At 45.4% G+C, this 17,500-nt stretch overlaps 1 protein-coding gene across 3 annotated transcripts in view; it reads left to right on the top strand.

The window, feature by feature from the left end:
- Positions 1–2,116: 2,116 nt before the first annotated feature.
- amotl1 (angiomotin like 1) overlaps positions 2,117–17,500 on the top strand; it is a 28,903-nt gene continuing 13,519 nt past the window's right edge. The window contains exons 1-7 of one of the 3 annotated variants that reach the window (XM_076981466.1): positions 2,117–2,274; positions 3,201–3,369; positions 4,239–4,411; positions 6,613–8,117; positions 14,221–14,365; positions 14,538–14,618; positions 16,925–17,070. In XM_076981466.1, the coding sequence (XP_076837581.1) occupies positions 4,318–4,411; positions 6,613–8,117; positions 14,221–14,365; positions 14,538–14,618; positions 16,925–17,070 (1,971 nt within the window). In that variant the 5' untranslated portion in view covers positions 2,117–2,274; positions 3,201–3,369; positions 4,239–4,317. Of the gene's footprint in view, positions 2,275–3,200; positions 3,370–4,238; positions 4,412–4,936; positions 5,132–6,612; positions 8,118–14,220; positions 14,366–14,537; positions 14,619–16,924; positions 17,071–17,500 lie in introns of those variants that run through there. The other 2 variants (XM_076981465.1, XM_076981464.1) reach the window with 2 other exon arrangements.

Genomic DNA, 17,500 nt, shown 5'->3' with positions numbered 1-17,500 from the left:
CTCTCTCTCTCTCTCTCTCTCTCTCTCTCTCTCTCTCTCTCTTACACACACACACACACACACACACACACACGTTTGGGAAGGTTGTTCACATCTAGCAGTGAGTTCTGAAGTGGGCACTGAGATAATGGGATTAAAATGTCAGAGAAGATCATTTTTAAAAGGCCTCTCTTTATCTGTCTATCTTGCTCTCTTTCTCCCTGTCATTACATTTTCTGTCAATATATCTGTCTGTCTCTCCAGCTATGGAAGTCAAATTCACTGGTCTTCTTCATTAGGCTGCTATTTGGTCAGGTGACATATAAGTTCCTCTCAATTGGAGAGTAACAGAATTAGTACTCCTCTATTATACTTATCTACTCCACTTCTATACTTATCTACTACACTTCTATACTCACGTACTCCACTACTATACTTATCTACTCCACTTATGTACTCCACTTCTACACTTATCTACTACACTACTACACTTATCTACTTTACTCTGTTTTTTTTTGTAACTTTACACACAAACAGACGTGCACATGCACACAAACTTTGTACTCTACACTTAAATAATAGATTCTAGTTTTGACATCACTGCATTTTCCTATATGGTGAACTGACGTTTTGATAAATAAATAATATTACATTAAATATTAATATTAAATACATTAATATTAATATTAAATTAAAGTTTTGTTTAATTACTTATAGCATTATGTGATATTAAAGCATGAATTTTAACAATAAGCCATATGTAATGTTAAGAAATTAACAGCTGTACTAACAGCTGTCTTCAAGAAATATCAGCCCTTTAGGCTATACATTATACTATATATTATATCAATGTCAACCAACAGGGCTGTGTCTGCTACAGGACTGTGACTGCTACAGGACTGTGTCTGCTACAGGACCGTGTCTGCTACAGGACCGTGTCTGCTACAGGACTGTGTCTGCTACAGGACTGTATCTGCTACAGGACTGTGTCTGCTACAGGACTGTGTCTGCTACAGGACTGTATCTGCTACAGGACTGTGTCTGCTACAGGACTGTGTCTGCTACAGGACTGTGACTGCTACAGGACTGTGTCTGCTACAGGACTGTATCTGCTACAGGACTGTATCTGCTACAGGACTGTGACTGCTACAGGACTGTATCTGCTACAGGAGTGTGTCTGCTACAGGACTGTATCTGCTACAGGACTGTGTCTGCTACAGGACTGTGTCTGCTACAGGACTGTGACTGCTACAGGACTGTGTCTGCTACAGGACTGTATCTGCTACAGGAGTGTGTCTGCTACAGGACTGTGACTGCTACTGGACAGTGACTGCTACAGGACTGTGTCTGCTACAGGACTGTGTCTGCTACAGGACTGTGACTGCTACAGGACTGTGTCTGCTACAGGACTGTATCTGCTACAGGAGTGTGTCTGCTACAGGACTGTGACTGCTACTGGACAGTGACTGCTACAGGACTGTGTCTGCTACAGGGCTGTGACTGCTACAGGAAGCACAATCTCATCTGTAGCTGCTGACTGTGACTTTCACACTCAATACTGCTACACTAAAATCTCTGTAGTGACAACATCATCTCGAAGTGATCCATAACTGTGATTATGTTTTTATCAATGTGCTTCATACTTTGTTTTTGTCATTGTCCTAACCCTGCTCTTTAAAAAATGAGAAGTGGGCAAACACAGAAGTGTACTTGTGAGAACTGGTATTCAAAAATCTTTTGCCATGGTTGAGTGTGCTTGATTACTGGCCTTCTTCTTAAACATAGTGTGAAATTAAGACAGGAGCCGCAGTGCTCGTATGTGGGGGTATGAGACAGCAGATTTAAAATGACATGTATGAGAGGTTTTCTGGAGGAGATATTTTTTTATTACATTTTTGTAATAAAGCTCAATTCTACATCTCGTTTGAATAGATATGTGGAGATACTTTTTTCTGCTCTGATATCAGTTTCTTTCTTCCCCTCCTCCATGCTCTGACACCTTCCTGTTTTCTCTTTCCAAGGCCTTCTGATTGTGTGGTGCTGATCCTAGCAAGTCTGGGCAGAGAGAGAGAGAGAGAAAGAGAGAGAGAGAGAGAGAGAGTTTGTGCACATGCTGAACTTGGCATGTCAGGACAGCGGCAACATATTTTGTGGAGTCTCTCTCCCTCTCTCTCACACACATACACACACACTAGCACGCAACAAACTCTATGAACTACACCTGACATAAAGGCTGACACAAACTCAGCTCGCCTATTTTATTCAACGTAGTCGTTATCGACAGCAGTTGAGAAGGTAAGTTACCGGTCACACCTTTAAAGAGAGATGAAGGAATGAGAGCCACCCTGTGTGTGAACAACAAAGAGGAAGAGTCTGGTGTAAATATCAGTTCACAGGATGAAGGGCCATACACATTGTCACGCATGAGAGACAGAGGAAAACCAGAGATGTGTTGTTCCACATGAGAGGCTTTAGATCCGTTATAAACTGCTATAAGCTGTTTTAAGCTGGTTTAGCTCCCCCTCTCACAGAATGAGAGAGGCCATGATTCTTGCTTGTAGGAATGTTTCTTTGATTGTTTCAGAAAACTTTTGTATAATCAGTGAAAATATGTATACATGTAGCATTAATTAGTGATAACATAGAACTAGTCAAAAGAATTCAAAGTGTGTTAGATTCTCAAACTGGGGGCTACAGGATGGATTCTGTGAGTGTGAGGGTGGTTGTGCTATGCCACCACACCGCTAGGCTAATAATACCTTAGAGCCATAGCTTGGTTGTTAGGTGTATGAAGTCCAGGTCAAGGTTAGTAAAAATAATGCCAGAAGTTGACAATGAGTTTGAAATCTTTGAAATCATTATAAAATGAATACCTCATCCTGAAATGTTATGACTACTTAGTTGAAGTTGGTGGGGACTGGTTTGTATTCTTTAGTTCCTACAATGATCATTGATCCTTGTTAGCATTCAATCACTTTTTGCTTTGTTAGCATTATTGAGTGAAACAGTTTTACTGTGTGCATGGCTTGAAGTCCAGTGAACTGATCTATAGAACATGAACTCATCTAACCAACAGCAGGTTCAACTCTTTGGACAGACAGGTCTGATCGGGCCTCTGCTCCTTCGTGAATGGACATTGGTTGGGTAGTCTTCAGTTTTCTCCCAATAATGAAAGACCTGTGATGGGTGCTCAAGTTTGCTTCAAATGTTTCTTTCACTAGGAACGTCTGGAAAACATCCTTGTGTGAACGTCACACATGATGGCAGCCCTCACAAATCCCAGCTTCCATTTAAAGACTACAGTGTTTTCCTTTTCAAAGCGCTTCAATTCATTTGTGCATATTGCCAACAGAAGTAGCAGCCACATAACCTCAAGACGAAACATTACAGGTAACAAATATAACTGTAGTTTGAGATTTAGGACAGACCTTTAGGGTTTTTTTTTTGGCATACCATTCTGAGGTCACATGGTCAGTCATGTGACCTGTACACAGATCCTGACATACAGAGTGCTATTAGAAACACTTCAAAACCTAAGCCTTAGTGACAACCAAATAACTTCAACCAAAGACCAGCTAGTGCGCCAGCCTTCATGTTAACAAACGTTTGACAGTCACTTATGATGATGTATCATGCAGGAGAAACTTAGCAAAGAAGCAGAACGCTTAGCTGGAAAAAGGAAAGGGGTCAGATCTCACAACTGAGCTGTGAGCTGACTGAGTTTCACAGATTGTGTGTAATGTGGTGTTTTACAGACAGGTGTTTGATAAACACCTGCATGGCTCTCTGTTCCTTTTGTTATTTTTGTACATCCTTTAAAAAATGTGTTTGCATAATTGAAGGTATTATTTTGGGACTTTATTAAATGTATTTATTAAAGTATATAATACTTTGTGCAGGGTTTATTAATATTTCAGGTTATAATATTTCATGATATGCATATACATAAATATATACAACCTTATTTTTGGAGTTAGTAAGTGATTATAATAACGTTTAAACTGAAGCACATACATTTACCCACAAACCCTTGTACAGGCTTTTGATTAGGTTTCTGCTAAGTGTATTCATTAGTAACCACAAAACAATAAATCTTAGATTTATGTATATGGTGCTTACCATATAGCCTACTTACATTAGATTTCAGTTAATTCAAATGAAAATATGCTGTCTTTTATAATGTAGCATGTGACATATTAAATGGCATGAAGTTCTTAAAAGACTTTTCAGCATGGATGAACTGTTTTTATACTTTACAGTGGGAAGCATCTAAACACATTTTGAACAGATCAGCTGCGTGAGATCGGACAGTGTCGCTTGGTCAAAGGCTCAGAGTGAATGGAACCTGCTCACAGCATCCCTGGTGATGTTGCCCTGTGGCTGGACTACAGTGGAATACATTCACATCAGCAGTCCCTGGACATGTTGTATGGTATGAACACACACACACACACACATACACACACACACAAAACACATATTTTTGTAGCAGAATCCCCATTGGTGAAATTGTGTTCAAACTGATTTTGCAAAAGGCCATAACATCTTTATTATTATATTTTTTATTCTTAGATATTCATTGACACTTATTTGTTCTCGCTTCCTTGTTACATTGTGCTGTGTACATATTGTGCTGTGTAAGTAGGCCTATATGGATTGTGGGTCATTTGTTAACAGTAATCGCGTATTTTTAATTACATATTTGGATGTTGAGTTTCCCCTTCAGAATTATAGATGATCCAATAATTCTATATATTCCTTTTAGGAGATTCATAAAGTACACCCACAACAAAAACAATATGAATCATAGCCACAGCGCCGACATATTTGTCCATGCATTTCGCATGCCGGAGACTTTCACAAACACCCACTATGAAGTTCAGGGCGGATTAATGGCGGGCGGCGCTAGGACCCAGGGGCGCGCTCTGGTAGTGATCTGGGACACTCGGGCATTCTTCTCATTCCCAGATGAATGGTCGTGATTGTTGGAGGTCGGACCAGCTCAGCCTACAGCTCTCAAAAACACGGAGAAACCAGCGACCGCGGCTTGTTTTCATGTTCGTAAGGGAGATTAAGAAGTTCACTGAAGATCAGTTAGGCCTCTCCCAGTGGGCGACTGTGAGAGGGGAGGACAGCCTTGAGCACCACCTCGGTAAAGCTCTACACTTTACTCCTACTGCTGCAGTTCCTACATGAACTTTACGAGCAGGCTGGACTCGCTGAAAGTCGAGGCGCTCTAGCGGATGATGTGATCAAACTTCATACATGTGATGTCTGACTAACCACAAACATCTCGAGAAGAACAAAAAGTTTTCCTCGTGGACCATCCGACCTTCAGGGAAATAAGGGTTGTAACTAACGGTTTGTTACGGTTATGTGGGCAGTTCGCTCAAACTTGAACTTAAACAGCAGTAGAGCACAATGATGAGATAAAGAGAACAACAATGCATATTTTAAGTGCATGTCCTATTGTGAAGTTATGTTGAGGCCATGACGGGGTGTGTTAATAACGGGTAATAAGGCCTTTATTACAGCCTGCTGCGCATTGCTCACGTTTCTGTGCCGGTTCTATTTCGGTCTGCTGGGCTGGTCGTGTTCAGTCCACACCACATGTTAGCGGGCATCTCCCAGCGTGTCAGCAGGGTTTGGGCCCACTGACAGATCTGATGGTAAATGTGTGTTAAGAGACTGAACGGATATTAAAACATGACCTGAGTGTACTGTCATGTGAGGGACGAGCAGCTTCTGTCTTCTGTCTCTCCAAATAAACACAGAGATGTCAGAACATGAAATAAACAGAGAAGAACTGTGCTTCAGATCAGGTTCACAGAAGATCTAAAGGGCAGTCTAACTAGATCTGGTCTATGATTCCTGCTTCATCTGCACGAACGACCACAAAATGAAACAACAGTTCATAAAAATGCCCAGACCCCCCTGGAGATGCAGAGCTGACCCACCCGGGGGGGTTAAATGCATCCGGTTACAAACTTCAGAAACATTCTGGTGTCCTCCACCAGTGCTCTCGCTTTCCGCTATGACTGCACCTCGTGGATCTGAGGTATTCAAACACTCTCCAGATGGTGCGAGTACCGGCCGCTTATACTTCTAATCCTAAAATAGCGGAGGAATGTGTTGATCATGGAGCTGCGAATATTTACACGCGCGCGCGCATACGTGCTCGCGCGCACAGGTACACAGATGCATTTCCCTAAAACAAAAACACAAAATAAAACAACAAGGTAACGTTCATAATGTTCTTTAATCTTAATCTTCGGGACCCACCAGGCAGTCCACATTTGTGCTTTATTTCACCACCAAGTTGACCTGAACCAAACCCTTAAGACAACCGAATATCTGGTGTAGGTGTAATACGGTTAGAGCAACAACAAAAAAAAAAAAGAAGTGAAAATGCGATCCATTTGTTCAGTGGCTCAGTTTGTTTCTCATGGTGCATATCTTCACTGTATGTGTCTGTAATTTGTTTCTTCGATGTTTTATATATATTTTACATCCATAATAATGTGTTTCTCAATAATTTAGTGTATTCTGGTAGTTATCATTGCAGTTGATATTTTATAACAAAGTTTTTTCACATTTTTTTCAATGATTGTTTATTTATCTGTCTGCCTGTAGGTGAGGTAGCGCAGCTGTTTGGCGTGTGCCCGGCCCCGCCCACAGCCCCGCCCACAGCCCCGCCCACTCTCTCAGGATCCAGCATGCGCAGCTCGGAGGATGGCGTATCCGGTACGGTGCTCCAGCGGCTGATCCAGGAACACTTGCGATACGGGACGGGCACTACAGGGGGAGGAGCGGAGAATGATGGGGTCATCCTCCCTCACATGCTGTCACCGAGCAACACCGTCTCCACGGAGAACCTTCTACTGGAGGAGGAGGGGCCAGCGGCTCCAACATACCAGCCACGCCCACTTCAGACGCAGCCGAGGCAGGAGCCTCAGGGGCAGGAGCACCAGGTTGACAGCAGCTCCATGGAGAAGGCTGGAGAAGGGGCCCAGAGCGCTGGAGGAAACACCCAGGCAGCCCTCACCATGCCTGGGCTCGGTGGTCTGGAGCTCCCCTCCTACGAAGAGGCTAAGAACCAGTCTCAGTTGTTCAGAGGCCAGCAGAGCCAGACTGACCAGCAACCTCATATCCTGGATCACACACACCCTGATCTCCAGACCCTGGGCCACAGTATTCAGACTCTCCCCAGCAATCCACATCCGAGCCAGAATCTCCAATCCCAGGTCAGCCTCAAGCCGAACCAACAAAACCTGGTCCACCTCACCCAGCAGCAGGGTCCACACATGCAGCAGGGGGCGCTGGTGTTCTACGGCCCTACCACCACCAGCTCCTGCCCTCCGTCTCTCTCCTCGGCACCATCTCTCTCCTCTCCTCCTTCTATCTCCTCCTCCCGCGTTCCGGTGAAAGCTGGTGTGGAGGGCGGGGCCTGGCTCCAGCAGGGGTATGTGGGGGCGGGGCCTCCCCGTGACGAGGGCCTGGTGGAGCTGAAACAGGGTCACGTTCGCTCTCTCAGCGAGCGCACCATGCAGCTCAGTTTGGAGCGTAGCGGTGCCGAGCAGAGCAGGGGCCCGTCCTCCACAAATCCCACAGACTCCACGCCTCATGGACCAGACTCGCCAGCCAGCTCTCCCTCGCCAACAAGCAAAAGCAGCAAAGCACCCCCACCACTTCTGTCATCTCCCAAAGCTTCTGTGGACCATCGCGGGCCCCCGCCGGAGTACCCTTTCAAGCTTAAAACTCAGACAATGTACCCATCCAATCCGAGCCCACTATCCATAGAACATACCCAGGTATCAGGTGAAGGTTTGCTCCCTAGTGTACCATTGCATCACAGTCCCCTGCCTTCCCAGACATCCGGTCTAATCCCTTCTGAAGGGCCAGTACCTCCATACCAGTCAACACCTTCACTTCAGTCCACGGCTTTTCCCCGGGCTCAGGTTGGACCTGGGGCTCAGGCGCCAGCTCTGCGTCTGGCACCACAAGGACAGATTGTGCCTGGAGATGTGTTCGCAATGGCCAGCCAAGCTCAGCAGATGCTGGTGGTCCTCAGCGAAGAGAACCAGAGACTCCGACAGGAACTCCTCAATCGCTCTGAAAAACCCAGCAAGCTGCAACGGGTATGATCCTCTCCTCCTCCCACCTAGTGCACTTCACCCACCTAGTGCACTTCTCCCACCTAGTGCACTTCACACACCTAGTGAACTTCACCCACCTAGTGCACTTCTCCCACCTAGTGTACTTCACACACCTAGTGAACTTCACCCACCTAGTGCACTTCTCCCACCTAGTGCACTTCTCCCACCTAGTGCACTTCACACACCAAGTCCACTTTAGAGTTATCCTCTTCCTCTTTATCTGCTCTGAGTTAAGGAGATTTGAAGGCAATCAAACCATGTCAGGGCTGCACAGGAATACATTTGTGGGCAGTTAGTGGCCAAATTAAAGGACATGCGAACTTAATGACTACATTAGGAATGCAGTTAAAAGCAATTTTAATGTGTCTCAGAGTTGGGTAGGTTGGCATGTTAATTCTGAATTTCCTAACAGCTATCAACAGACAAGAACCGTAGGATCAGAACAAAAACAGAAACAACTCAAGCCTGTGTGTTGCTTTCGGGCCAGTAAAGATATTAAACTAAAAGCATTTTATAGCAATATTTTCCACCACATTTTATAGTTGCAGAAGGCAAGAATTATGGGATGTACAAATGAATTGTAGTTTAATTGAAAGTGTCACGTAGAATGAAGGAGACAAGCACAATATGAAAACGTGATGTGAGATAATGTTCAGCACTATGATGATTATGACTCGTGATAAATATTTAAGTGTGAAAATTTGAACATAGAACATACCCCACAGGTGGCTAACGGCTAGCGGCAGCTCGGTCTCATTGGGCAAATGGAATAAAAGTTTGATCTGTTAGGTCAAATAAGAGAAATCCTTTTATTGACACGCACCATGGAGTCTTTTATGATGTGATTAATGTGCATGTTTACGTTGTGATGGCGATGAAAGTTCAATTTATTGGTCAGGTCTAGAAGGAAGTGGAGACGGGGGCCTTCAGAATTCCCATTAGTCTCAACATTGGTTGATCCAGTGTGGTGATCCAACCAAGAGAGATGTCTCTTCGTCTTGGCTCTGTGAAACCGAATGCCAAATACGGCAGGAAGACATAAAATATAATTTCATCTCAGGAAGGTCAAGCAGGCCTGTGGAAGTTAAGAAGGCCTCACAGTTCTACCCTTCGTGCATCTCACTCTCTTTCACTTTTTGAGATCCTTTGACAAAAGCCTTTATTTTCATCCACTCTTCTAACGGGGGGTGAACATGTTTTGCACCTGCATGCCGCAGGTGACATGGTGGCTGTCTTCACGGGGGTCTTCATAGGTCTGAGCTTGTACTGTGCATGCTGGTGGTTTAAGAACGCAGTGGTTTGGGGCGGCTAAAGGGATCTGCAGGTTGCTCTGTTGACACTGGAGTGGTAGACAGCAGAAGTATTGAGACAAGCACAGCGTGTTGTCATGGTAGAAATGTTGGTAATGCATTGACAAAATTAATTTACCCTTCTATAGCTGTGGGATACTGGTTCTGTCCTAAGGAGCTAAATTCTTTTCTGGCATCTTGGGAGTGCTGGAGGCGGAAGCAGAAAATTATTAATTTTGAATTTATCAAGTATAAAATGTTTAATAGTTACAGTTTCAGTAGTGCTACCATGTGTGTATATATATTAGGGCTGCCACGATTAGTCGACTAGTCACGATTATGTCGACTATTAAAATAGTCGACGACTAATTTAATAGTCGATTAGTGGATGCGTCAGTTTTGTTTTGTTTTTTTACTTTTTTCTCTCCAAACTGCTCCACTGCTGCATCTGCCTTTCTGTCCTTGATGCACATGCGCAGTAGTGGAAACCGTGGTAGGATGACATCCCAGGACGTTATACAGACAGGCTCTGGTATCATGGCTACCCGGCTACGGATCTCAAAAGTGTGGGATCACTTTAAGAAAATGAAAGAGAAACACGTGCAATGCAATATCTGCAAGGCAGATTCCACGGCAGCACAACCGCGATGTACAAGCTCCTGAAAAGGTTGTGACTGATTGTGACAATGTCTCAATTTTAGTTAGCTGCTAAAATGAGTGTAAAGAGAGCATTAACTTAGTACTTGCTCATCGTGGTAGCTGTAAAAGTTAACATTAGCGATGGCGATTTGTTTCATTAGCCTTAGCACGCATTCATGTGTTTTCTGTAACGTCAGTGAGACCAAAACTTTATTTTTGTGAATAATTCCTTAGTTTCAGGTACCTACCTAATTTGATTTAAATGTAGTTAAGTTTGATGCCAGAGACAAATGAAAGAAAGAAAAGAATTTCTTTATTAATGTATTTATATTTGTGTTTAAGCAACAAGCTGCATATTTCATTAAAGGTTTAATGAACTATGATATAAATTGTTTTTATTTTTAGTTAACATATAGCTGAAATTTAATGATGGTTATATAATAGCAGCTGCATTCTAGTGCGATAAGCTGTATGTTTTATATTCAATTAACATTTGATCCGATTCGTCGACTAATCATAAAAATTAATCGGTGATTAGTCGACTATAAAAATAATCATTTGTGGCAGCCCTAATATATATCAGCTAGAAATGTGTGTGTCTTGGCTCAGTAGTTAATTACGCCTCCATATGATAAAGGGGAGGAAAGATATGGGACTAAAGCAGAGGAATGCTAATATTTTTATACATTTTTAAAGGTATGATTTTACCATGAGTAAGCGTGAGACAGAAGACAGAAAACTTAAACTGGTACCTTGAAACAGAAGCAAATCTGTCATTTAATAGGTAGGTGGTAGTTAGTAATACATAGTAGGATTACACTGATTTTAGAGCTCATGGTTGTAGCTGTATACAGAGGGAGAGTTGAAACTGCAGCAGTGCAGTAAAGGGGATTCGTAATATAATCCATGATCAGCCTTTGTTACTTGTTATAAGGATACTGACCTTTGCAGTACTGATATTAAGACTGGAATATGCAAAGTAGTCCATTAAACAATAACTATTTTATTGTGTGCTGCCCAATCTCAGACAGTCTGTGAGTTTTTAATATTTTGCGTCATTTACATATATAAACATAAAAAATGTGGGCAAAAAAGAAATCACTATACACTCTTTAAACAGCATGTGTGTGCACTGACTGTAACGGCAAGTCAGAGGGGTGAGAGAGGAATGGACAGAAGCACTGAGATGAGTGAAACTTAATCCAAAAGATGAGACATGAGTTCGGTCCTGGGTCATAACTGGGTCGTGAGTTTGGTCCAGGGTCATAACGGGATCATGAGTATGGTCCTGGGTCATGAGTTCGGTCCTGGGTCATAACGGGGTCATGAGTACGGTCCTGGGTCATAACGGGGTCGTGAGTTCGGTCCTGGGTCATAACGGGGTTGTGAGTACGGTCCTGGGTCATAACGGGGTCGTGAGTACGGTCCTGGGTCATATCGGGGTCGAGAGTACGGTCCTGGGTCATAACGGGGTCGTGAGTATGGTCATAGGTCATAACGGGGTCGTGAGTTCGGTCCTGGGTCATAACGGGGTCGTGAGTTCGGTCCTGGGTCATAACTGGGTCATGAGTATGGTCCTGGGTCATAACGGGGTCGTGAGTACGGTCCTGGGTCATAACGGGGTCGTGAGTACGGTCCTGAGTCATAACGGGGTCGTGAGTTCGGTCCTGGGTCATAACGGGGTCGTGAGTACGGTCCTGGGTCATAACGGGGTCGTGAGTACGGTCCTGGGTCATAACGGGGTCGTGAGTATGGTGCTGGGTCATAACGGGGTCGTGAGTATGGTCCTGGGTCATAACAGGGTCGTGAGTATGGTGCTGGGTCATAACAGGGTTGTGAGTATGGTCGTAGGTCATAACGGGGTCATGAGTACGGTCCTGGGTCATAACTGGGTCATGAGTATGGTCCTGGGTCATAACGGGGTTGTGAGTATGGTCCTGGGTCATAACAGGGTCGTGAGTTCGGTCCTGGGTCATAACAGGGTCATGAGTATGGTCCTGGGTCATAACGGGGTCGTGAGTACGGTCCTGGGTCATAACGGGGTCGTGAGTTCGGTCCTGGGTCATAACAGGGTCATGAGTATGGTGCTGGGTCATAACGGGGTCGTGAGTATGGTGCTGGGTCATAACGGGGTCGTGAGTTCGGTCCTGGGTCATAACAGGGTCATGAGTATGGTGCTGGGTCATAACGGGGTCGTGAGTATGGTGCTGGGTCATAACGGGGTCGTGAGTATGGTGCTGGGTCATAACGGGGTCGTGAGTTCGGTCCTGGGTCATAACAGGGTCGTGAGTATGATGCTGGGTCATAACGGGGTCGTGAGTATGGTGCTGGGTCATAACGGGGTCGTGAGTTTGGTCCTGGGTCATAACAGGGTCATGAGTATGGTGCTGGGTCATAACGGGGTCGTGAGTATGGTGCTGGGTCATAACGGGGTCGTGAGTATGGTGCTGGGTCATAACAGGGTCATGAGTATGGTGCTGGGTCATAACGGGGTCGTGAGTATGGTCATAGGTCATAACGGGGTCGTGAGTACGGTCCTGGGTCATAACGGGGTCGTGAGTTCGGTCCTGGGTCATAACGGGGTCGTGAGTACGGTCCTGGATCATAACGGGGTCGTGAGTTTGGTCCTGGGTCATAACAGGGTCGTGAGTATGGTGCTGGGTCATAACGGGGTCGTGAGTATGGTGCTAGGTCATAACGGGGTCGTGAGTATGGTGCTGGGTCATAACGGGGTCGTGAGTATGGTGCTGGGTCATAACGGGGTCGTGAGTATGGTGCTGGGTCATAACGGGGTCGTGAGTATGGTGCTGGGTCATAACGGGGTCGTGAGTATGGTGCTGGCTCATAACGGGGTCGTGAGTACGGTCCTGGCTCATAACTGGGTCATGAGTATGGTCCTGGGTCATAACAGGGTCGTGAGTATGGTGCTGGGTCATAACGGGGTCGTGAGTATGGTGCTGGCTCATAACGGGGTCGTGAGTACGGTCCTGGCTCATAACTGGGTCATGAGTACGGTCCTGGGTCATAACAGGGTCGTGAGTATGGTGCTGGGTCATAACGGGGTCGTGAGTATGGTGCTGGGTCATAACGGGGTCGTGAGTATGGTGCTGGCTCATAACGGGGTCGTGAGTACGGTCCTGGCTCATAACTGGGTCATGAGTATGGTCCTGGGTCATAACGGGGTCGTGAGTATGGTGCTGGGTCATAACGGGGTCGTGAGTATGGTGCTGGCTCATAACGGGGTCGTGAGTACGGTCCTGGCTCATAACTGGGTCATGAGTATGGTGCTGGGTCATAACGGGGTCGTGAGTATGGTCCTGGGTCATAACAGGGTCGTGAGTATGGTGCTGGGTCATAACGGGGTCGTGAGTCCGGTCCTGGGTCATAACGGGGTCGTGAGTATGGTGCTGGGTCATAACAGGGTCATGAGTATGGTCCTGGGTCATAACGGGGTCGTGAGTATGGTGCTGGGTCATAACGGGGTCGTGAGTATGGTGCTGGGTCATAACGGGGTCGTGAGTATGGTGCTGGGTCATAACGGGGTCGTGAGTATGGTGCTGGGTCATAACGGGGTCGTGAGTATGGTGCTGGGTCATAACGGGGTCGTGAGTATGGTCCTGGGTCATAACAGGGTCGTGAGTATGGTGCTGGGTCATAACGGGGTCGTGAGTTCGGTCCTGGGTCATAACGGGGTCGTGAGTATGGTGCTGGGTCATAACAGGGTCATGAGTATGGTCCTGGGTCATAACGGGGTCGTGAGTATGGTGCTGGGTCATAACGGGGTCGTGAGTATGGTGCTGGGTCATAACGGGGTCGTGAGTTCGGTCCTGGGTCATAAATACACTGAGTATCAAGGAAGGAACTATGAATACGTGAACAAGGGGTTGGGTTACACATCAATGGGAAGGACAACCAAAATGACAATATGAGCACATGGAATATATAAACATAAACACAAGGCACAGGGAACCATAGAAACCAGAGGTTGGACAGGTGGGGGGGCGGAGCCTATGTGTGACACTGACATTTTTGCAAGACATGAAAAAATCTGAATATGTAGCAATGCAGTCACTGTGTGTGTGTGTGTGTGTGTGTGTGTGTGTGTGTGTGTGTGTGTGTGTGTGTGTGTGTGTGTGTGTGTGTGTGTGTGTGTGTAGTTGGAGTCAGAAGTGACACACCTTTCGGATGTGTATGAGAGTCTGGTGAAAAGCTCCTCTAAACGGGAGGCTTTAGACAGAACCATGAGGATGAAACTTGAGGGGGAGATCAGACGTTTACACGACTTCAATCGTGACTTGAGAGGTTGGTGGGATACGCTGTAGACGCTTTTATTCCACAGTAAACACAGCTGGAATAATCAAGTGATCTAAAAACACATTTAAAAAGCAAAATCAGTATGGAACTCACTGGACTCAAAAATTCAAATTAATATATTCTAGTTCAGCTGGTATTTACTTTACCCTGTTAATTCTAGACCGCTTGGATACAGCCAATCGTCAGTTGGCAAACCAGGAGGTCGGGGGTCAAGAGGACGGACGTTTGTACCTGAACGAAAGTGAGTGGCTCAACCCCCTACTGACAACAAGCAACACCAGCAACCCAGAAACACCCATCAACAAACACTACCACAGTAACACCGTAGGAACAACAAACTACCACAGTATCACCTTGGGAGCAACAAACACTACCACAGTATCACCTTGGGAGCAACAAACACTACCACAGTATCACCTTGGGAACAACAAACACTACCAGAGTACCACCTCAGTAACAACAAACACCACAGTAAGACCTCAGAAAGGTTGCAGGAAAATATGCAGGAAATACAAATTTACAGACCCTTTATACCACAGAAAATGTTAATGTGTTTACACTGTTACTGTGGTGAAGCCTAAAATGTTTGGCAAACATTTTAGACATTTTGCCAACTTCAGTTTACTTATAAAAATATGTTTTTTTGTGTTTTTCCAGCAAGAGGAGTTTACTGTCTCTGAGGACATATTTAAATCAAAATGACTTCCTTCCTTCTCCCTGTACTGACTATTCAGAGCATCACTGGGCTTTCTCTCTCTGTCTCTCTATCTCTCTCTTTCTTTCTTTCTTTTTCTTCCTTTTTCTCATTAAAATAGCAGATAGAATTACACAATTTCTTTCATAACCACAGCTACTGAGCACAGAATCCTCGAGTGACCAGACCAGAGTTAATTTAAACATTTAGAGCATAAGCATCTGTAGTAAACTGGAGAATATTAACTTGAGAGGGTATTCATGAAAAGCTTTTCTAAAATTACAAGAAAATTATAACAATATAAGATAATTATGTTCTAACATATAACAGAAGTGCCAAGTACTAAAGTGAGACTGTGATTACTTTAATACCTTTGTTGTCTTGAGAATCCTGAGGATTTGTCTGTACATATATGCACAACTTCACAGATCGGTGTCTGACTCAGAAAGGAAGACCTTTATGAGATCTGTCTCTCAGGAAGAGAGACCTTCATGAAGGTCTGTGTGTATCTGTCTCTCAGGAAGGGAGACCTTCATGGAGGTCTGTTTATATCTGTCTCTCAGGAAGGGAGACCTTCATGGAGGTCTGTGTGTGTCTGTCTCTCAGGGAGGGAGACCTTCATGGAGGTCTGTTTATATCTGTCTCTCAGGAAGGGAGACCTTCATGGAGGTCTGTTTATATCTGTCTCTCAGGAAGGGAGACCTTCGTGGAGGTCTGTCTATATCTGTCTCTCAGAGAGGGAGACCTTCATGGAGGTCTGTGTGTATGTGTCTCTCAGGAAGAGAGACCTTCATGGAGGTCTGTGTGTATCTGTCTCTCAGGAAGAGAGACCTTCATGGAGGTCTGTGTGTATCTGTCTCTCAGGAAGAGAGACCTTCATGGAGGTCTGTGTGTATGTGTCTCTCAGGAAGAGAGACCTTCATGGAGGTCTGTGTGTATGTGTCTCTCAGGAAGAGAGACCTTCATGGAGGTCTGTGTGTGTCTGTCTCTCAGGGAGGGAGACCTTCATGGAGGTCTGTGTGTATGTGTCTCTCAGGGAGGGAGACCTTCATGGAGGTCTGTGTGTATGTGTCTCTCAGGGAGGGAGACCTTCATGGAGGTATGTGTGTATCTGTCTCTCAGGAAGGGAGACCTTCATGGAGGTCTGTTTATATCTGTCTCTCAGGAAGGGAGACCTTCGTGGAGGTCTGTCTATATCTGTCTCTCAGAGAGGGAGACCTTCATGGAGGTCTGTGTGTATGTGTCTCTCAAGAAGAGAGACCTTCATGGAGGTCTGTGTGTATCTGTCTCTCAGGAAGAGAGACCTTCATGGAGGTCTGTGTGTATCTGTCTCTCAGGAAGAGAGACCTTCATGGAGGTCTGTGTGTGTCTGTCTCTCAGGGAGGGAGACCTTCATGGAGGTCTGTGTGTATGTGTCTCTCAGGGAGGGAGACCTTCATGGAGGTCTGTGTGTATGTGTCTCTCAGGAAGAGAGACCTTCATGGAGGTCTGTGTGTGTCTGTCTCTCAGGGAGGGAGACCTTCATGGAGGTCTGTGTGTATGTGTCTCTCAGGGAGGGAGACCTTCATGGAGGTCTGTGTGTATGTGTCTCTCAGGGAGGGAGACCTTCATGGAGGTCTGTGTGTGTCTGTCTCTCAGGAAGAGAGACCTTCATGGAGGTCTGTGTGTATGTGTCTCTCAGGGAGGGAGACCTTCATGGAGGTCTGTGTGTATGTGTCTCTCAGGGAGGGAGACCTTCATGGAGGTCTGTGTGTATGTGTCTCTCAGGAAGAGAGACCTTCATGGAGGTCTGTGTGTATGTGTCCCTCAGGGAGCGAGACCTTCATGGAGGTCTGTGTGTATGTGTCTCTCAGGGAGGGACAGCCTGAAGGAGATAGAGAGGCTGGAGATGGAGGTGGCCACTCTTCGCTCAGCCAGTGATGATCAACGTCGTCACATGGAGATTCTGGAGCAGGCTCTCAACAACGCCCAGAGCAAAGTGGTCAGGCTGGAAGAGGAGGTGAGCACACACAGTCCTTTGTCAACACTGGAACCATGTAATAACACTAAATAATCCATTGGGCTGGGACCCTAGGGCAACGAGGCCTGCTGGGAAACGCCCATGGTAACTAGACGATTGATAATTCCTTCAGGATCAATAAAGTATATTCAATATGATTAAATATAATCAATATAATCAGTCACATCTTACAGTGTTTTAATTGTGAACATCATGAACGTATTGTCTAGTTTCATGAATATGAGGTCGTGTGTTAAGAGTTGAAACACAAGTGCGCACTCATCCACGATTGGCTGATACCACTGTGATTGACAGGGGGTGGAGTAATATCATCCCTCCCACCCAGAAAGCAGCGTCAGTTTTGCTCGGACCATCAGCCACACAGCTGTGGAATTGAGTGTACCTTAGAGTGTAGATTTTGAAGACTGTG

This window comes from Brachyhypopomus gauderio, chromosome 19, assembly GCF_052324685.1.
Source record: "Brachyhypopomus gauderio isolate BG-103 chromosome 19, BGAUD_0.2, whole genome shotgun sequence".
In the NCBI taxonomy this organism is placed as follows: Eukaryota; Metazoa; Chordata; class Actinopteri; order Gymnotiformes; family Hypopomidae; genus Brachyhypopomus; species Brachyhypopomus gauderio.
The sequence above is the reverse complement of the archived record's forward strand: the minus strand, read 5'-3'. Positions and strand labels throughout refer to the sequence as shown.